This window comes from Panthera tigris, chromosome B1 (assembly GCF_018350195.1).
Source record: "Panthera tigris isolate Pti1 chromosome B1, P.tigris_Pti1_mat1.1, whole genome shotgun sequence".
NCBI classification, from domain to species: domain Eukaryota; kingdom Metazoa; phylum Chordata; class Mammalia; order Carnivora; family Felidae; genus Panthera; species Panthera tigris.
The window spans coordinates 59,584,869-59,606,929 of record NC_056663.1 but is presented as its reverse complement, the minus strand read 5'-3'; the positions used below and the strand labels follow the sequence as shown (position 1 = coordinate 59,606,929).

The window sequence follows — 22,061 nt, the reverse complement described above, 5'->3', positions numbered from 1 at the left end:
CAAAAATAAATAAACATTAAAAATATATATATAATGTTATAAAGTGCAAAGCAGATTGCCAGGCAAGTAGTAAGTACTCAAAAATTGGTAACTAACTCCACCTCAATTTTTCAAAGAACTTACAATTTTCTAGCATATAGGATGTTATAAAGGACCTGAGTAGTAAAGTAAGAACATGGGGAGTTCAGAGAAGACAAAGCACAGAAAAAATTACTGGGCTGATCTTAAAACGCTATCGAGAGAAGACAAGGTAAGAGTTTCCTATGAGAGTGAATAATAGAATTAAACATACAAACATAAGAAAAGACCAAGAAGGGAAAGCCCTCCCTTCCTTTGGATCTTTATTCAAAGTTCCCGTCTTGATGGAACCTTCCTTGCTACCCTACTTCAGATTGCATCCCGCTCCATTCCCTCCTTCCCTATTCTGATGTGTGTTTTCTCATTTCCCTCAATGCCATGTCATGTATTTATCTTGTCATTTGTGCCTTCAAAAGAATGTCAACTCCACAAGGGCAGGGGTGGGTTGGTGGGTGGGTATTTGCTGCTATATTCCCATTCCCTAGTGGAGTGCACGCCATTATGTTCAACTCTTTGCATTGGGGTTCTAGGACATGGAATTTGGCCGATAGAGCTAGAAAATCTGGTTGGAAATCATGCGAGTCACTAAATAGCAGGGTTTTAGGTTTTTAAATTTACGGAATAGAAACTCATCATCTTAGTTTTTTTTTTTTAACATGTTACATTAAAAAATGATAAAGAGTTTGAAGACTGACCTAAGAAGACAAGATAAGAATCTACTGTGATAGTGCAGGAACTAAGTGAAGAAAGTCTATACTAAGTATTAAATAAATACGAAGGGACAGCAAACATTCCAGCAGAGTTACTTAAACATGACTGTTAAAACATTAATAAAAGACTAGAAAAATACAGTCATGGAAAGTAGCATGGGGTAGCCATCCAAGAAATTACGTTAATGCATATATTCTAAATGTATTTAAAATATACTGCAAAGAGTACATATAGTGTGATTCCATTTGTATAGACATATACATAAATGTATGTTAATAAGTTTATCTGACAAATATACATTAGCATGTGCAGAATGGCATTAAGGAAGATACTGTAGTATTATGTCACACAATTCTCTCTTTGGTTACTTTTCTGTAAGCATGTATTATTTTATATTAAAGTATCTTTAACTCAAGTCAAATACATCTCATAAAAGCAATACCAAGAGTATACCTCTAATCACGCTTATTTTAAATCTGTCACCTAAAATCTCTTGTGACAAAACACATGAGCATTAAAATGTTAAGTACATTTTGTATTTTGACTAAAAACATAAGGTGACCCTCAATTCACAAACAGTAAAGAAGCGAATGAATTTGGGAGAGTGTGATCCAAAATTGGAGACATTCTTAGTCAAGAATGAAGCCACTGTTTTGTTCTAATTTATCAAAGACTCAGAAAACATCTCCTAATTAATGAGTAATGAAGACATTGAGAATCCACACAATGTAATCTCCCAAGAAAGGGTTAAAGTTTAAAACCTTGGATGTTTTACACAGACACATACATTTATTTCATAGTTTATAAGCCACTTAGAAATTTGGTAGTGGTGGCCAAAGTGATAAATGAAATTAATAGTAAATTTGGCATTCAAAACAACTGCTTTGAAGAAAGCTTTTTATAGTAGATCTTTAAGTAGTTTTCTGAAAAAACAGTCCAAATAAAAATGGTCTGAATCATTCCCTATTTCAAAATAAGACATTGTATGTTATTTAAAAATGAAAAATAGTACTCTCTGAAGCAGTTCTAGATACCCTCAAATCTTAATTTTGTCATTTTCTACTTTTTCAGGTGCCAGTTCAACAGATTCAGAGAGTGAAAGTTTAGCTTTCAAATCAAAACCTGGAGCCATGCCACAGTGAGTGCCTATGATCCCATCAATTGTCTGTATAACAAAGAATGTCACGAGAATCGTTGGGGTACAAAGCAGCATGCATTGTGCTTTGAAGGAAGAGGTCTGCTGATGTCAGTCAAAGATCAAATATCTGAACGTGAACACATTTTTTTTTTACTTAGGAATGTAGACTTTGAAGTCTGCATTTCATCATTGAGATGCCAAAATCAAACCATATACAATGTTAGTCTCAATGACAACTAACTGGTTATAAATATGTAAAACTAACAGTCACATCGAGAGGAAACTAGTTAAATCATTACCAAAATATAAAGGAGGACCACTTTATTGATACAAACTGGAAAATGTCTGATTAAGCCAGAAATGGGTTTCCATTTGGATAAAGTCTATTACTGGTTAGATCTTATGAAAATGGTAAAATTTAGTTATTCTTAGGAAGACAGATGGGTTATTTCCCAAAATAATAATTATGTAAATTGATATTAATAATAAAGTTTTTGCAAAAATAAAATCAAACCTACCAGAATCTTGCAGAAAACGCCATGAATATTGAGACTGTGCTAATCAATTTCTTTGATCTGCTAGTATATACATGACAATTATATCTATCCAGGAGCGCATATATATATATATATATGTGTGTGTATATATATATATGTATGTGTGTGTATATATATATATGTATGTGTGTGTATATATATATATATATGTATGTGTGTGTATATATATATATATGTATATATATACTCTGCCACCTCTGACTTCAGATAAAGATCTCAAGCATAGTAAAGTTACATGACTTGCTTGAGATTGTACAGCCAACCTCTTAGCAAAGCTGGGCCTACCAACCAACTGTTCTTAACCTTTCTCTACACCTCACTAACTTTTATGGGTAAGAAGAGACAAAAATGCCAAGACATTCTCAACAAAATGAGGAACCAGGACAAAGAAGAGCTGCTAGACTTAAAATAGACCACTAAAACCATGAACTAAATACAGAACCCAAACCCTAGGACTTTTTCCAGACATTTTCTTTTCTCTTAGGATTTCCAACATCAAACTTTAGGTTCTCTGATAATGGCTGAATTATATATAGCTCCTTTTCTCTTACCCGTGTATTTATTTTGGTAAAATCTATAAGGCCCATTCTGTGTATGTATTGACTATAGCCATTCTAACTGTAGGTTGTGGTTTCCCATTTCTGAAGCACTTACAATTGAAGTGGACTGAGTACACAAAAAGAAACTGAAATATTCTGTGGAAATCTTTCAAAGAATAATTCCTGATTTTAAAAAGTTCTGGGGCGCCTGGGTGGCTCAGTTGGTTAAGCGTCCGACTTTGGCTCAGATCGTGATCCCGCGGTTCATGGTTTCGAGCCTCGTGTCGGGCTCTGTGCTGACAGCTCAGAGCCTGGAGCCTGTTTCAGATTCTGTGTCTCCCTCTCTGTCTGCCCCTCCCTGGCTCATGCTCTCTCCCTCAAAAATGAATAAACAAAAAAAATTTCTGATGGAATCCACTTGCCTTTTTATTTTCCAGAGCTCAAAAGAAAACAACTTCTGTTTCCTTGACAATAGGATCATCATCTCCAAAGACAGGAGTGACCACAGCTGTGATTCAGCCATTATCCATCCCTGTTCAACAGGTAAGTCCTCGTACTTGAAACCACAAGGAGTCAAACTCATTAGCAAACTTTGTGAAGCAGACTTCATGATTACAGCTTCGATTCCAACTAGTACACTCCCTGCAATATTTTCCTAAGTGGGAGCACAACGGGGGGAGGAAAGAAAACGGTAGGTAAAGTTCTTCCTTTTAAGCACTAAAAATAATGTTTAATCAAAAACCTATTACCAGTTAGTCAACATCTGCTTTCCCATTGGGAACATCTCTAACAGCCAATAACCTGATAATACGCTCTCTCTTTGAGCTATGACTATTTGATTATTCTTCCACAACTGTGCCCTCTTCCATTTAGCCAAATTTATTAGCTCATTTAAAATAGAAGCAAGAAAAGTTGACATACCAACAAAAGTTTTTCCAGGAGCTAAACATAATCATGCTATAATAATAATAATTTTTATTATTATTATTATTATTATTATTATTATTGGCTTAACCAAGCATTTTAACCCTGCTTTTATTTCATTACAAGACTGCCGTGTCCAAAAAAGAACAACAGTACAAACTACTGAGGTAATAGTGAGCTTACTTTGCAGATACAACAGGAATTAAAAAAAAAAAAATTAGAATCTTTAAATGTTTTAATTAGATGTATGTTACTTTGCCTTTGTGCTATGATGTGTATATTTAAAAACAACACTCACAAAAGCCTTCCCCGCCCCCACCCTTGAAGTGTAAACTAATTCCTAACTAATCACTATGTTCTGTGAGCATCATCACCAGGCCTTCTATCTATTGAGCACTCAGGTATTGTAGAGTAATACTCTGGGATCTGTGGTATGTAGAAACCATAGAGAAGAGACATTTGAAACTTGAAAAGAACCAGCCAGTATAACTCACTTAAAGATTGTCTAAATATTTGTTTTAAATCCCTAAATCAGAGTGGAACCTATAGAAATATATCTGATTATATGTAGATTTTTTTTTTTTTGGTGTTCGATATTTAAGTATTGATAAGTGATGAATGCTTAGCAGCATGCTAGGCATTTCATTGGAGAAAAAAATCTGTCACCATCTTCATTCCCAGTTTATAATTATTATTAATTATTATGTAAATTGGTATTAATAATTAAGTTTTTGCAAAAATAAAATAAAACCTACCGGAATCTTTTAGAAAACTCCATGAATATTGAGACTATGCTAATCCTAAGAGCCGGGACACCTGGGTGGCTCAGTCGGTTAAGCATCCGCCTTTGGCTCAGGTCATGATCTCACGGTTTGTAGGTTCGAGCCCCGTGTCGGGCTCTGTGCTGACAGCTCAGAGCCTGGAGCCTGCTTCAGATTCTGTGTCTCCCCCTCTCTCTATGCCTCCCCTGCTCACGCTCTGTGTCTCTCTGTCTCTCAGTAATAAATTAACGTTAAAAAAATTTTAAAAAAAGCCTAAGAGCAGAAAATACGTATTTAAATATGTAAAACCATAATAACGTAAACAGTACATTTTAAGTGGTTTAAATTCTACAGGAGCACTAAATGGAAGGTAATCTAATCTATTCCGACAGTATAGGCAGGAGGCTGAAGGGCTCACAGAAACTCCGTTGCTTTATTATCATCAGCAACGGTCATATAAAATTTTAACACCCTGGAACCAGATTGCCTGGGTGTAAATCCCAGCTCTACCACTTACTAACTCGAAGAGACCTTGACTAAGTGATGTAACCTCTCTATGCCTAACTTCTTCATCTGTAAACTGAAGATAATACCATCTATCTATCTCATAGGATTATCATGAGGATTTAGGGAGTGAATCGCCACATAACATTTAGAACAGCGGCTGGCACAGACTATCTACTGTATAAGCATTCAAATAGTGTATGCACATAAAAAGACAGTGAAAAGTGAAACCCAATCCTAAATCACAAGCCAATGAAAAGTCTTACAGGGATAATGAATAGGCCCTTTCCATCCTAGCATCTCTACAACTGCCAACATTCCTGATGACATCTTGTCATATTTAGACACATAATATCAGATCACTATCATCTCGGGGTAAGAAGCTAACAATTGCCTATATAGAGCAGAATAAACCCAAAGCGCTTGAAAATAAATGAATGTAGAAGGAGAAACCATTTCCATTCACTACTCTGGAATCCTTCTATTTCCCCAGAGATGAGTTCCATTCAGTAAGTATTTCAGCACCTTTATTTTTTGCATATCAAGAAAAAACAGTATCCTTCTTTTTAACTTCTTATAATTCCTTATATCAAAAAAGAGTTCAAGTTAAAAATAAGGTAGGGGGATGTTTGATAATTTACCCTCCACTGCCAGTAACTTGTGCTTTTAATTCAATGAATCCAGACCGTATTTAAAAATAAAATATAATGTCTGTGAGGACTTTGGAAAAGGCCCCTGTGAAACCCCCACACACAGAAATCCATTTGGTAATAGCATTTAAAAGCTCATGGATCCCTAAGGAACCAGGGAACTTGTACCTTGAATATCCTTTTGAGTAGAGAAGAGTAACAGATGTGAAATGAGGGTGTAGAACAATGTCTGTACTGTATGTAAGAGTAGACCAGCAAAATGATATATGGCGATGTTTTCTTTCCCTTGTTTCATTCATGTGGAGTGATCCCAATAATGAAAGGTTTCTTTAGCCCATCTGTTCAGCAATTTATATATTCAGAATTTGATCCCTGTGTCTCTGCTTTTTCAGGTTCACAGTCCAACCTCGTATCTCTGCCGACCTGATGCAACCACTCCTGCCTCCTTTCCTCCTATTTTTACAAAGGTCTGACATCTGCAAGTCTCATTCTCTGTGTTTGCTTTGGTCCTGAAATTCCATTCACATGGATTCACATGTGGCTTCATGTGGCAGTCTTTAAAAATGAAAACGAACAGATCAGTAGGCTGTCATGGTTACCTTTGGGGCTAGATAGGTATTTACCGAAAAATTGCTGGGTGATTATAATCTTGTGAAGGGTCTAAAAAATGTGGGCATGGTCAGTGACCTGATAGAGCTTACAATAGAGTGGGAAAGCCAAGACAGGTGGGAAAACAGACAAAATGCTGTGTTTGAAATTGTTTGGGAGAAACAAGTTTTATAGAAATAAAAAAAATGGGTAATAATTCAGTTTGTTCTAAGTTTGTGTTTTGCCTTGCCAAGCTGAATGACCTCCATTTCATTTGTCAACTGCTCAACTCAAAAATGGTTCCATGTAGCATATCTTCTCTCTCTTTCTTTTTTTGTCTTTGTTTTGTTTTGAGAAAATTACAAACCTTTATTGAAAGACCTCTAAAAAGGCCTAAATAAGTGAAGAGAAATACCATATCTGTGGACTGGAAAATGGTCAAGAAATCATGACTCCCAGATTAATCTGTAAATTTAATGAATCTAGCTGAAATTCTAACAGGTTCCTTGTTTCATCTGTTTGTTTGAATTAGAACTTGGCAATTTGACTCTAAGATAAACCCAAAAATAGCCAGGGTACTCCTGAAGAAGGAAAATCATATGATGGTAAGGAAGGCAGGAGATTAGTCCTTGGAGATGTTAAGACTTTGTAAAAATATAGTAGTTAGGACAGTATGGTGCTGGCATAAGACCAGGTAATCAGAACAGAGCCCATAAAGACACTCCAGTATTTACAGAAACCTGCAGATCACTGGGTAAAGAATGAATTCCTCAGCAGAGATAAAAATATATATATATATATTGGACTCCTATTTCATACTTTTTACAAAAATCTACTCCCAGTAAACTAAAGACAAATGTAAAGAGCAAATCCATAAAACATGCAAGGCAGTGGAGAAGAGCATCTTGCTTGTCTTCCTGGAGGGAATGATTTTTTTTTTTCTTCTAAGCCAGCCTGAATCCAGCTTTATTAAAGATCTTTCCATAAACAATATTTACTTTAAGACATGGCAACAAATGATATCTGACAACAACTTTGAAAGCCCCCTCCTGGATAGATTACAAAAAGAAAAAAAAAAAAAAAAAGATTGTGTGAAACCTTACCAAAAACAGTGCCACTCTAGTAGTCCATGAAGTTGTCCTTCGTTGCTTAGAACAGCACATGTTACCAAGGTGTGGATAATTCAGGTGCTGTGTGACTTTAGAGCTTTTTGAAAACAGCTTCACCAGATCATCACCAGGAAATCTGTTATCTGCTGTATTGCTACCCAAGATATGGCTGATTTTGAGGGTGTCAATGCACCTCTTGATTTAAGTAGATAAAGAAGATGTGAGGTTTTGCTTTCCCTCCCCATGGGGCTTCACCACTGGGGCCTGGCATATGGAGATGTTAGGGAATTCCTCCTGGGCACCAAGAGAAATCCTCGAAAACTAGACACAAAACCTTGTTCCTCCTGAATCAGTGACATATTAGTGGTATATCCCCTTTCTCCAGAAGAAAACCATGAACCATACTGTGTGCCAAACACACAGTGTAGTAAAAAGAAACATAAACAAACTTCTATATTTTTATAAAGGAATTCTATATTTTTATAAAGGAATCACAAACTATGGAGTGACTGGAAGCATAGAGCACCCCTCCCTGGGCATTTTTGGTGCCTTCTACCCTCTGTGTCTAGACTGTAGACCATCTCTGTTCTCTGCAGGATTGCTTTCTTCCTTCTTTGCGTTTGCTTTCCCCTTTGTCCCTTTGGGCATCTTTTCTCCCTGCTTTGCTGGGTCCTTTTTGGGCCTGAGCTTTGGTTTTGGAGGGGCAGGTGTAGAAAATAAATCTGCTGATCTCCTTTGTATCTCAAACTAGCTTTCCCTTTGTCACCCTTAGCATCTTTGGGGGCATGATGGTGACAGTGAACGCCAGGTGGGCTTTGCCAGTTTAAGAGGTGCCTCCATCTATTTCCTCCTACTACTCTGGTAAAGATTCCCAGGTTTCGCAGCTGGTCAGAGGCGGAGCAGCACTTCTGCCTGTGGGCCACCGGGCTTTGCTTGGGACGGCAGAGCTGGCATGGACTGTGGGACTTTGGGCGGTAGGGACACATGAGAGACTGGGAGAGCAGCTGGCCTCATGTGGCATTTCTTGCTAAATAGTTGGACCCCTTCAAGGAATCGCAGTATCCGGTGGGCTTGGTATATGACGTGAGATACCCTTATATGGACCTGAAACACACTCAGGAGTCCCAAAGTTTACAGAGTGGGTGGTGCAGATTGCCAAGCACAACTTCTGAATGCAGTCTCCTTCAGTGCTCCTCATCATGTTCCTGCAGGTTCTCCTAGTGGCTCATTCTGCCTGGCTGTGGCTTTTCTCAAGATAAAAATGTTTGCTCCAGGGCGCCTGGGTGACTCAGTTGGTTAAGCATCCGACTCTTGGTTTTGGCTCAGGTCATGATCCTATAGTTGGGGAGTTTGCGTTCCCCATCGGGCTCTGTGCTGACAGTGTGGAGCCTGCTTGGGATTCTCTCTCTCTGCCTCTCTCTCCACCCCTGCCCCCCTCTCTATTTCTCAGCATAAATAAATTAAAAACAGAAAAAAAGTTTGCTCCAGGTGGAGTCAAATTGTGATCCTGGAATAACTGGAGTTTTGACTCTTCAGGTCCTTGGCATCCTGCCCATTTTCTCTATCTCTGACTCTCCAAAGTTTGAACAAAACACACAATCCTAATAAATCAGAGTCTCCTTTGGTGCCTGAAAGGTCAAATATGAAACATATTTGTGTACCCTTTGAAATCTACCACAAGCAATTTCCTGGACAAGCCTGGAAGTGTTTAATAATGAATCCACACAACCTGGAGCCTGTGAGCAGCACTTTGCCTGCTGTGGTCCATTAAATTGGCTCTTCTCTGGACCCGATCACAAAGTGAAAAAGTCCATTTAAAACCAGAGATTTCCTACATTAAAAAAAAGGGGGGGGGTTGAAGAATGCAGTCAGAAGTAGTTAATAATCTTAACCTTTTTACTTAAAAAAGGCGTTCTTGTTAACTACCGAAATTATCAAATGCCTTCTCCGACTTAACACTAGATTCTCATAGTTCCTCTGCCAACATCATCAACTTTGAGAATTTCCTTAGAGCTCTAACACACTCACCGAAGGCCATTTGCCACAACATTTGTTTTTCCCAACAGGCCATTTGTCATCCCTTCAGATAATCTTAAATAAATAATAAATGAAACTGAAAAGACCACACAACTTCTTGATGTGAGTTTGTTTGCTTTTGGTTGATGTACAGGTGAATTGCTTTGTCATATTTGAATTATTTCAAGATTTCTACATGACCTATGTAAGATCTCATGCTATGAAGTCAGAAGTTTAAAAAGTCAAAAAGTTTAGTTAAAAAGTCAAAAGTTAAGTTTAAGCCATTGCTAGGTCCTCCTGGAGAAAGAAGGTAGAGAACCTATGGAAGAGGACTGGGCATCTTTTGATATTTAATAACAAGTATAAAAGCTTTTACCTCTTTGCATCTGTGAAGCCAAATTAACTTCTAATCCGTCGGACTGTAAAAATGTACTGGTCTGGAATTGGAGTGGGGTCCGGGGCAGTGAGGGTAATTGCAAAGGAAGAGGAAATGAAGGTCATGAAGGGAGATGTACTACGGGTTTTATTGTTTTACTCAGAACTTTAAAATGAGAAAATCCCCAAGCCCCTTGTGTTAATAAACCATGTTAATAAACCTGACGTAGGAAACCCATTGGCAAAGGTGTGTTGGGGGGGAGGGGGGGAGGAGTACATGGAAAGTTGGAGCATGTGAAAACAAACGTATGCCTTTTTTTTCCTTCCTGTCTGGTTTTCCCAGGAATCTACGTTCATATGAAATATAATGGTTTGGGGAAGTTTGCATTCCACCAGCTGACTCTTAAATGTAGATAAAGGTAACAGGCATTACCATAAAATTCCATAAATATGAAGTGGCAATAAATTTGCAGAGACACGAAGTTTCTAGAGGCCCAGTAGTAAACCTTACTAATGTCATTACATGGAGATTATGAAAAGCTGACAACCAATGGGTTTAAAGGTGTTTCTTTTTATCTGAGTTAGTGGTAATTATCTTATGATGCAAGTTTTGCCTTTTTTTTTTTTTTTCCCCGGGAAGCTTTGGAAGCGTTATTGTCTGTTGTGAAATTGTGGACATGTGCACCAGTCTAACAGGGAGTGTTTTCCTTGAATTTTAGGAACTGCAAAACATAGCTGCATCAGAGGGTCAGGTGGTGGTACTGGAGTGCCGGGTCCGAGGAGCGCCCCCTTTGCAGGTCAAGTGGTTCCGACAAGGGAGTGAAATCCAAGACTCTCCAGACTTCAGAATTCTACAGAAAAGTAAGGAGAGGTGCCCATTCTCCCACATTCATTCATTTTCTTCCCTCAAGCTTCCAAAAAACCAAGAAGGGTTTAGTCATTTGGATGAATTGGTTTCTATTTTTGGGAGAGTAGTAAGACCAGATAACCTGCAAATATGTGGGGTCCGGTGTATTTAAGCAGTGGTGGTCACTTGTGTAACCCTTTGAAGGTCTAATGAAAGTTGTATATACGTCAGAAAATGTTACAGACTTGTGAACTCAAAGTAGGGCAAATAATTTGAGGAGGGGTATAAGCCTCCTATAAGCCCCTCTATGGATTATGGTTTACAAAACTTCCTAGTATAAGCTGTTTGTTACTGGTGGAATTTGGGTTTCTGTATTTCTAGAAATATAAATTGATCTATCACTTTACTCTTTTGTACTGTGGAGTTCCCTATATTCTGTAGACATGTCCTAGACAGAGAAAAGATAGGTGGATTTATTATTAATGGAATCCCGTTCTAATACTCTGTTTTGATTTATTTTTTCCTCATGTGGCAAACAGAACCTAGATCTACAGCTGAACCTGGTAAGAAGCTTTTTCTTTTTGTTTGTTGGTAACATATCTTTGGGGTTTCAATAGTTCTTTGTCTCAGTTTTAAAGCCATAAGCAGAACAATGTTTTTGCAGTTCCCTGGAAATACGAAACCCCCTTAAAGACAATATCTTCTTTATCATGGGGTGTGTCCACTGCATTTTACATCAACTTCTTTTTAGTAAAACATTAAGTTCCATTCAGACAAGAAGGTCAAGCTCAGTGGTTTAAGGCTTTTTTAAATATAGTCTTTTATATTCAGAAAGCAAAGCGAGTTGATAAAAAAAAAAAAATCGTCCTGAAATTCCAGTAGAAAAGAACCATCTGCTACATACTTTTGCTAACCAAAGCCCAGGAACAGCTCGACCCTCCAGCTTAGAAATGCATCTCACATGAGAGCAGCCCAGAGATGTAAGCAAAACTGACCACCGGTATTTCTCATTTATGTAGCCTGAGCCATAAACTTGTACCGTTCTCCCAGCATGAAGAAAGTCATCTTGCCCTAGGATCTCTCTTAATTACCGGGTCATTTGACCTCATCAGAGTGCTATGTTATCCGGAAGCACCAGATCCAACTCTTCTGCTTCAGACTTTGTGGATATTTATGACTCCTCATGAACTAAAAAACATTTGAAAAAGAAACAATAATGTTTCTCTGTGTATTTTACAGGACGCCCACCTCAAGAGTACTTTCTTTTGTGTTTCTCCCTTTGGCAAAATTACAGTTTCGCTTACTCCTTGACAAAAGGTTGAAAAGCTGATTTGTGCTTTTCTCCAGCTTTGAGCAGCTTCTGCCATCATGTCCCTTAGGAGCCATGGCTTTGCTCTGTCCCTTCTTTGACAACTTGAAAGTTCTCAGTGGGCTACTGCTGGTCAGGTTACTATGGTTAGTCCCGGACCTCTCACATCCGAGCATTGGGCCATTAAAAGTAGGATGTGATCCTTTTAGGATCCAAAGGTTAAAGGGTACTGAGTAGCATCCTTAAGGAACAATTGGAATTGATCTAGTGCCTTCTTGTCATGATTACAACCAGAGATGTTGCCCCACTTAATGTGTCAGTCATCACACCAAATACTGTAGTCACTTTCCAAAACATAGACAACTTCATATTCTGTGATAGGTCTTTATATAAAATTGCATCTTGGGGCACCTGGGTGGCTAAGTTTGGTAAGCGTCTGACTTCAGCTCAGGTCATGATCTTGCTGTTCGTAGGCCCCATGTTGGGCTCTGTGCTGACAGCTCAGAGCCTGGAGCCTGCTTCAGACTCTGTGTCTCCCTCTCTCTCCACCCCTCCCCTGCTCACACTCTGTCTCTGTCTCTCTCAAAATAAATACTAAAAAATTACAAATTAAAAAATTGCATCTTGCTGGTTCCCTGATACATGGAACTTCTGAGACTCCATCTGCTGCATGAGCTAAGATGTTAGGGCACATCTTGTGTTTACTATTTTAAATAGACTTATTGATAGATATAAAAGTAGGAGCCAGATACCTCTCTATCTACAAAAAAAGTTGATGTGAAAAAATCACGGGCAGTTTATATCTTACGATACTTTATGTGCAAATAAAACTGAAGTTTTGAGCCACAAATTCTAAAAGCATTATTACTGGAACGGATTACTGCTTTTGATGTTGTGTTGTGGATTTTGTGCAAATTCATGCAATTCTTTTTCATCATGTTGTTATCCCTTGTCGTTACCTACAGAGGTGATGATGATTTATGAAATATCTCCCATGATCTGTGTTGGAAATTCATAACTAACCATCATCTAAAAACTCATAACACTGGTTAGAAGCTGCATAGTTTAGTTTCTGAGTACATATGTATTTGAAAATTGAAAATACTCAATATATTGGCTAAGAAGGAATAAATTTGGGTGTGGAGGGAGAACAGAAATGTCTGCTACCACCCCCCCCTTTTCCATCCTCTTCCCTTTTATCCCTCAAACTACAAACTCTTTTTCAATTATGATTTTCTGTTTTGCTTCTAGCACAATCATGATTTGATCATGATTATTTAATAAAATTAGTTCTCAGCTTCGTGGATAAAATGACCTCTAGACATACATCGGTGCCTTTTTAACATGGCAAAATCATGAAGAAAAGAGCAAGATAATGAGGGGAACTTCCTTTTAAATTGCATATCCTAGCAATATAAGTTTCTCCTTTCATGTTCACTGCATTTTCTTATTTTTCCCCCTTTAGTTAGATCTGGAAGCATTTAAGAAAACAGGGGTGCCTGGGTGGTGCAGTTGTTGAGTGTCCAACTCTTGATTTTGGCTCAGGTCATGATCCCAGAGTCGTGGGATTGAGCCTGCTTAAGACTGTCTCTCTCCCTCTCCCCATCCCCTTTTCACAATGTCCCTCTCTCTCAGAAAGAAATGAAAGAAAAGAAAAGAAAAGAAAAGAAAATGGACTCTTCCATTCTAAGCACAATAATAGAATTTGCTGAGAACAAATATATCTTGGTACAGAAATATGTCAACGAAATCTGTCAATATAAGAAAAAAGGGGTGTCTGGGTGGCTCAGTTGGTTAAGCATCCAACTTCGGTTCAGGTCATGATCTCGTGGTCCGTGGGTTCGAGCCCTGCATTGGCCTTTGGGCTGACAGCTCAGAGCTTCAAGCCTGCTTCGGAGTCTGTGACTCCCTCTCTCTCTTCCCCTCTCTTGCTTGTTCGTTCTTTCGTTCATTCTTTCTCTTTCTCTCAAAAGTAAATAAACATTAAAAAAATAATAGAAAAGAAAAAAAAAACTTGTGTACAGTCAGGAGCTATTAAAAACAAAACCCGTGTGGCATTGGTGGCTCAGTTGGTTAAATGTCTGACTCTTGATTTTGGCTCAGGTCATGATCTCAAGGTTCATGAGTTCAAGCCCTGCATCCGGCTCTGTGCTGACCACCTGGAGCCTGCTTGGGATTCTCTTTTTCTCCCTGCCCTTCCCCTGCTGTCTCTGCCCTTACCCCCTTCTCTCTCTCAAAACAAACATTAAAACACACACACACACACACACACACACACACACACACACACACACACAGCTAGTTTTCCCTGAACTGATAACTTCTCCACAATTATATTTATTACATTACTAGAATTGCTCATTTCTCTTTTATGCCAGAGCATTAAAATGCTCTCCATCAGGCAATCTACAATAGGCATGTAGTGTTAAATAAAACTCATGATCATATTTTTTAAACAAAAAAAAAACCCTTTAAACAAATGAATTCAAGTGGACTGCTTCTGTGAGCTGCTGCTATGAGAACTTCAGAAGAAGCAAATGTTAAAATATAATTTGTATTTAAACAGTATTTTGGCATGCCTGACAAAACTAAGTATGATTCTGATTCTTTTACTAGTAGCCAATTGTTTTCCTTACCCTGAGCTTAAAGTTGACCATCGACATTGTTGGGGGAAAAAACCCAAAAGATATTTTGAACTGCGTACTCTCCTTAAATGACCTGATTGGCTATCCATTAGGCCACTGAACTATTCAACTGTATAAAGTGGATGCAGGAACTGACTTCCCTGATCGCCGTTTTTTAGCCACTGCTAAGTGGAAAGCAGAAAAACAGACATGACTACAGTACATCTGAGGAAAGAGATAAGTTTTATAAGACTAGGCCAGTGATGTTTTCCAAATGCTAAAACATAAATAGTCTTTGAAATTCAGGAACATATCTGAGCATTTGGGTTTTATTACCCTCTCTTCCTACTCTCCAGTCCTCTGACACATTCACTCTTGCTCTTTCCTCCCTAGTTGGTGCTCAATCTCTCTTTTCCTCTCTGCTTTTCCCTACTTCATTCTTTTTATCTCTTTATGCTTCTTCCCTTTTAAAATCATGTGTTAGAGCTATAGAAATGAAATTCACTAGTACCTAGATATAGCTCCATTAGGGATTAGATATTCAGATAAAAAAAGGAACCACCAGATTCTCTCCTAATGCATTTGAGAGACCGAAACAGGTTTTTCTTGTCACTACTGTGTTGTATCTGTCTAATGTGTTTTACACTCCCTTCTCTGTCTAGACAGAAGTCGGCTTGCATCACAAATCTTTTCAGACTGTTTTGTGAATTAATAGCTAGTCAGCTTACTTAAGACCAACATCCGTTTGTCATATTACCTGCTCTGGCCTCTTTCCTTGACATTCTGACTTTATACTGATTGAATCCTTCAAAGACTAGTCTGGGGTGGAGGTGGTGTGGAGGGCACAGAACACTCATTTGACAGCTGTTAATACTCAGGCCCTTACTCAGCTGTCTGGACGTAGCCACAAACTGTATTGAGTTACTTCTATAGCATTGTCTGGTGGTATGCGAAATTAAAAATCCCGTGTCTTGCTGGCTGGGAAGTTACACATATAAAAATATGATGCCTTGTACTTTCAGTATAAATCTCTGCTAACCAAATGCCACCCATCATCTTAGGTCTTCTATAATAGAATCCATGTTTTGATTCTGTGATTCAGAATGTGAAGTTAATTATACTTGTTAGATGTACTAAGGTGCTGAGTTGTAGGACAGCAATGGTAAGGATGTTTGAGATCCCAGTAGATTATACATAGTTAAGAGCTTAAAGGTTAAACAAAGTTTAAACAAAAGTGGATTGTGTGAAACCTGTGATTCTCAAACTGTGTGACGAGGTGCCCTGGGGCACCACACAGATCGACAGAGGTACTGTAATGTTTGAAAGTTTTAATGCAAGTACAATGATACTCAGCATTTGATAGACACAGCTATTAGCTTGAAACAGTTCAGGGTTTCAACATGAGGTCACTCCACATTCTTTTCTATGACATCATATCTATGTGAAACTGCGTTTTTGATGTGTACATGTGCTAAACAAGTAAGTGCCACGTGAAAATCAATGTGGAACATGAAATGAGGCTGGCTGTGTCCCATCTGATCTCAAGAGTTCTGCAGTACCCAACAGATGCATGCATTCATTAGTTAGTAATTGTGGTTATTTAAGAATAAAATAATATTTTTCTTTCAACTTATATGTGTTTTTTCAAATAGTAACTAACTTGTTAAGACCTAAGTACTTACTATGTTCTTTCAAAATAACTACGTAACAAATGAAGGTATATATTTTGGCTTAGGAGCATCATAAAAAAAAAAAAAAAAACTATTACTGAGACACTTAGGATCCTATGGACCAAGAAAGTTTGGTTTAATCTTTTGGGAGAGAGGCACATTTGAGAGTGCATCAAAAAGGAAACTGAGTGACTCTTAGAATTCTAAATTCTCCATGATCCTACTCCCAGTCATCTTCTGCACTGATCTTCTAGAATGCTGGCTTGTGAGCCTTTCCTTTCCAGGCAGAGCCTAAAGGACTCCTTTCTGGGCAATCTGAACATCCCAAGAGAAACAAAAAATCCATATGTGTGATATGGGAGTTTTTCCAACAAAGAGGCCATCTAGATCACCATACCGGGAAGTGGGCAAGCTCCTCTGTCTTCCTCTGAGCATCTAATCAACTCAGAACCGTGTCAACAAAAAGAGAGAAAAGACCTCTGAAGAAACCTGCATCATGGATGGTCTAGAAGAAAGGAAGCATCTTCCCTGGAAAGCAACTTGAATAAAACAGACTTGCAGAGAGAAGAAAATGTAAAAACCCAACCCTCTTCTCAGATAAGAAAATCAGCGCATCCAAAAAGTGAAATTGAAAATGCTTTAAGAAGAGGGGAGGAACATTCAGAAAAAAGCTCTTGGAATGGAAAGCTGGTAGCAGAAATAAAAGTTGAGGAAATGTTTCACAAAGTAGGGCAGAAAGACAGCAAAGGACTATAAGAGCAAAGGTAAGAAGAATAGATACACTAGAGAACCTGCTTAAGTAGACTACACCTATATATTGGAATCCCAGAGGAGAGGACAAATAAGGGGACGAGATTATCAATGAAATATTTGTTTAATTCCCTAAACTGAAGGTAACCGTTCCCAGATTGAAAGGACTCACTGTGTGAACAGTGGATGAAGATAACTTCACAGCAGTGTGCATCATGAAATTCAGAATATCCAGGACAAGGAGATGATTCTGCCAGTGTCCAGGGGAAAAAAACATGAAGGCACATAAAACAAGATCAGAATGGCTTCAGACTTCTTAGTAGTCATGCTAGACATGAAGAGACAATGAAGCAAAACCTTCAAAATTCTGAAGTAAAATTACCTCGAACTTAGAATCCTACACCCTGCTATACCTTCAATTCTTTGTGAAGATACAGTCAAGAGTTTCCAGACTTGCAAGGTCTCGGAGGTTTTCCTCCACAACTCTTCAGGTGGGATGTGTTCTACCCAGGAAGAGAACTCCCCTAGAAAGAGGAAAATGTGGTGGATGGGAAGCAGGCGATCAAGTGCAGGTGAGAGCCAAAGGGAGCCCTGCAGGCAGGTGACAGCTGGACGTCAGGAATGGAGGATAGGTCCAGATTGGAGTTGTGGGATACAAGAGACAGACACACTGAAGTTTTCAGCACTAAGAGCTCATCGCCACTGCTTCCTCCTTTACCCTGATGACAGAATGGCAGGGTGGCAGGCCTGTTGTGCTCTCCCCTCCCTGCACAGCCTTCTGATTCAGCTAAGAACACTCATTTCATCCTCCCTTCCGCCACCGTTCTCACTTGTTCTGGTGCTGAGATTTGGAAGTTGGCCATGTTGAACTTAAAAACAGAAAGCATGGGGACACCTATTTCCCCAGCTATTCGTGCTGGCTGTCCAGTTCCTGCCCACACTTAGCTCCACCAGACTTCCTCATGGAGGTAAGCCTTAAGGTTCCCAGGACTCATTCAGGATTACTTGTCTGCCGATTACTCCTGTGGTGGTTTTTGTAAACATCATGGGAAGGTTGAAGCCAGTTTATACCCCAAGATAGTTCCTGTAAACTTTTTCTGACAAGTTTGCCTTTTCTTTGCACAGTAAAACTTGTGGTTAGGACTCAATTTTTAAAAACCAAACACATTTTTTTGAAGGATACAAATACAAGAAACATAATCAAAGGACTGATGATCAAAAAAGAAGGGGGAGGATTCAATTGGGGAGGACATGGGGGCATTTCTAAAGTATTAGTAATATTTTATTTCTTAGACTTGATGGGTGCACAGGGGTTCATTTTATTGTTATTCCTTAAACCGTGCATTTAAAATATCCTCTATATATGATACAGTTTGCAATTGCAAAAAAAAAATCCTTTATGAAAATTTATGCAAACATTACATTTACCAGCACTGAATCTCATCTTGTTGGTTTTAACCCAGACTCGTTTTTATCAGTTGTGTTAAATAAACCCACTTTGGGGTTTGGAAGGTAAAAGCTGGATTTCTTTTTAGTTAGGCTGGACTCCAAAGGCTGACGAAAGAAGGCATTTTATGAAAATGTCCCCTTATCACCCAAAGGACATAAGTAATGTTATCCTTGCTGCCTCATCATTTTATAAGGTTTGGCAAACAAAGTTATTTGTATTTAACAAAGTGTTAAGTACGTCCAAAAATTTGAATGAAACTCATGGTTGAGTTCTGAGAGATATTTACATGATTAAGTAATTTTTAGCTAACTATAAAAAAAATTTATCACCAGTAAAAGTTTCCAATTTAGTAATTTATCACATGCCATCCAATCAAAACCTTTCATCTAAGAAAAATGGATTAAAATGGATCATAGAGCTACTGGTAATTTAAAATTTTTCCATTTTTTAAAATGGACAGTTTTTTTAAATAGATAAGTAAGCCTCTAACCACCTTTGTTGGAGATAAACGTCATCTCTTGACTTCCATTTCTGACCAGAATGTATTTTACAGATGTCTTAAAGGACTTTGTTCAAATAAGATGCTTGCAGATGAAAATGCAATATTACAGCCTAGCTCATCTCATTTCCTCATGGCTTTCTTCATTTTGGTCGTGTCAGAACCATACAAGCCATGATGCTTACTTTCTCTGAACAAGATGTGAGCCTAGTGTCACTTTGGGACGAAATTTTCCAAGAGCAGAAAAGCTAAACAAGCTCTGGGACATTTGACTAAAATTTTATCTAGTACAAGTCACTGAGACATAGCAATGTGTGAAGATCACTAGAGGAACATCCCAATGATTGTCCTTCTGTGGTGGTGGTGGTGTTCAGTGAGGTTGTAGCCTTTTCTAGAAGTTTAGTCAATCTGTACGTGACTGTACGTTTATGCAATGGAAGTATTCCTGGAAACTCGCATACAATGAGTTTTATTCAGTCAAATGTGAAACAGTCTTTTTGTAAAGCAAATGTTTACTTTTTTCCTGGGAACTAAATTTCATTCATACATTTATTCAAAAATATTCACGGAGAGATGCTGACAACATGCCAACAGACCAAATGCTTTCCATGTTCACAGGGGCTGTAGTCAAGGTACCAGAAATGAACACGCTAATTTCACAAAAAAATATTTATAGGTGTGAGAGCTGTCTCCCAGGAGAGTTTGCCGTCCTAAAATTACAATATAGATGGTGGATCTGACCAACTCTAATCAAAAAAGACTCCTCTGATAAAATCATGTTTAGGTGGAAGCATCAGGCTGAGGGCTTAGAGACGGAAAGAAATGTGGCTTTGCGGGGAGAGCCAGAGTGCATAAAGCTCAGAATGAAGGAAAGAGAGAGGCACAAAAGGAACCTGGCAAGTAAGCAGCAGCCTGGTCATTTAGGGTTCTGTGACCACAGTGAGGATTTGTAATCTGTCCCCAGAGTCATGGAAGGATGGGGTGATGATAAAATTTCATTCGCAAAAGTGCCCTATGGTTTAGAAGGGGTAATTATATATAGTAGGTCAGGGTGTTTTTTTAATGGCATAACTAAAAATCACAAAATCATAGGTAGCATAAGGAACTTTAAAATTGGCAAGATCATCAACTCCAAAACCACTTTACATCATCCCTGCTAGATAAGATTTTATCCTGTTTCTGAATGTAGGTTTCAAGGCACAGAATTATGTCTATGTTTACAGTTAAGGCATTCTCAGGCATGAACTGGTGATGGAAGTTTCTCCAAGTGTCTCCAGAAACTCCATCTTTCTAGGTATGAATAATCCAAGGTTGAGAGAAGACCTTTCCGGAGAACGCCAAACACTGGGGAGATAGTGTAGGACTGAGGCAGTGGCTCCCTGGGCAGGATGCACCTCGGTGCAGCTGAAAGCTGGGAAGGCTTCATGGCTACCAGCAGCATCTGCTACAGGGGACAGAGGTGACCTACCTGTGCCGTAAGCCCATCTCTCAGAGGGCTGCCAGTATATGAGGGTTTTTTTTCCCTCAAATCTCAAAAGATTAGGCTGTTTTTCTTCTGATGCCAGTATGTCCACATTACAAGCCCTTTGACTGGTCTTATATCCTATTCCAATTTATCATTGAAGACACACGGCACATCTCCTTGTGCAGATGAATTTCCTATTGAATTACTTGGGTAGTGAGAGTAATTAAAATTTTCAGATTCAGAAAACTCCTTGTTTCCTATCTTAAATCTTTCCTTACCTCATTTTACATGGAGTTCCTTGTGCCCTGAACTAGGAAAAAATGCAGAACTACTAGAGAGGCTTTGTCCTCTGAGGGGGAAAAAAAAAAGCTGAGAGGCTTTGTCCTCTGAGGGGGAAAAAAAAAAGCTTGCTCATAGGAGGCAGGATGACAGTCTTCCACATTTTGACTTTAATGTTAATTAACCATGACCTTGAGAAAATCACTTTAGAACTCACCTGAAGAAATGAGAGATTTGGGCTAGACAACTCCAAAATCCCTTATGGTACTAATATCCTAAGTTTTACCCTTCTTTGATTAAGTACATTTTTTTCTTTCTGTTTAAGTACACTTTTAACTCATTCTGTAGCCCTGTGTATTTAGTTATAAAATTTCCTATCCCAGGGCACCTGGGTGGCTCAGTCAGTTAAGTGTCCAACTTCGGCTCAGGTCATGATCTCACAGTTCGTGGGTTTGTGCCCCACATCAGGCTCTGTGCTGACAGCTCAGACCCTGGAGCCTGCTTCGGATTCTGTGTCTCACTCTATTTCTCCCCCACTCACATTCTCTCTCTCTCTCTCTCTCTCTCAAAAATAAAGATTAAAAAATTTTTAAAAAATTTCCTATCCCCTGTACCTTTCTAGATATATCTCACTTTCCAAATGATTACTCTTATATGAAGCTCCAACTTGAATTATTTCCACACTATCTTCCTTTTTTTTTTTTTAATTTTTTAATGTTTATTTTTGAGAGAGAAAGAGAGAGACAGAGTGAGTGGAGGAGAGCACAGAGAGAGGGAGACACAGAATACAAAGCAGGTTCCAGGCTCTGAGCTGTCAGCACAGAGCCCGACGCGGGGCTCAAACCCACCAACCGTGAGGTCATGACCTGAGCCAAAGTCAGACACTCAACCGACTGAGCCACTGATGCCCCTGTATCTTCCTTTTCAATTGGAAGGCCAACAGTTGTGTACAGTACAGTAAAAAAAACAAAAACCCCACAGGATTACCTCATGGTTTCTCTTATTCTCTTGTTTTTCTTCTATTCAGTGAACTTTTTAATCAAATAATAATTGTGCACTTCAAATGTATCCATATCTCTCAAACCTTTACCTGAAGCCACCTCCCCCCCTTTTTTAATGTGCCAGACACCTCTGTCAGAATTTATTGGTGTTTATTGAGCCAGGAGCTGTGCTAGGTACTATAGAGCATGTTTTTTAAACTGCTGATCGTGACCCATG

The 22,061-nt window shown here is 38.7% G+C and overlaps 1 protein-coding gene across 1 annotated transcript in view; it reads left to right on the top strand.

Moving 5' to 3' along the window:
- PALLD (palladin, cytoskeletal associated protein) overlaps positions 1-22,061 on the top strand; it is a 268,198-nt gene that overhangs the window by 40,742 nt on the left and 205,395 nt on the right. The window contains exons 3-7 of the mRNA XM_042983655.1: positions 1,861-1,927; positions 3,461-3,566; positions 6,255-6,329; positions 10,670-10,811; positions 11,337-11,360. Of these exons, the coding sequence (XP_042839589.1) occupies positions 1,920-1,927; positions 3,461-3,566; positions 6,255-6,329; positions 10,670-10,811; positions 11,337-11,360 (355 nt within the window). The 5' untranslated portion in view covers positions 1,861-1,919. The remainder of the gene's footprint in view (positions 1-1,860; positions 1,928-3,460; positions 3,567-6,254; positions 6,330-10,669; positions 10,812-11,336; positions 11,361-22,061) is intronic.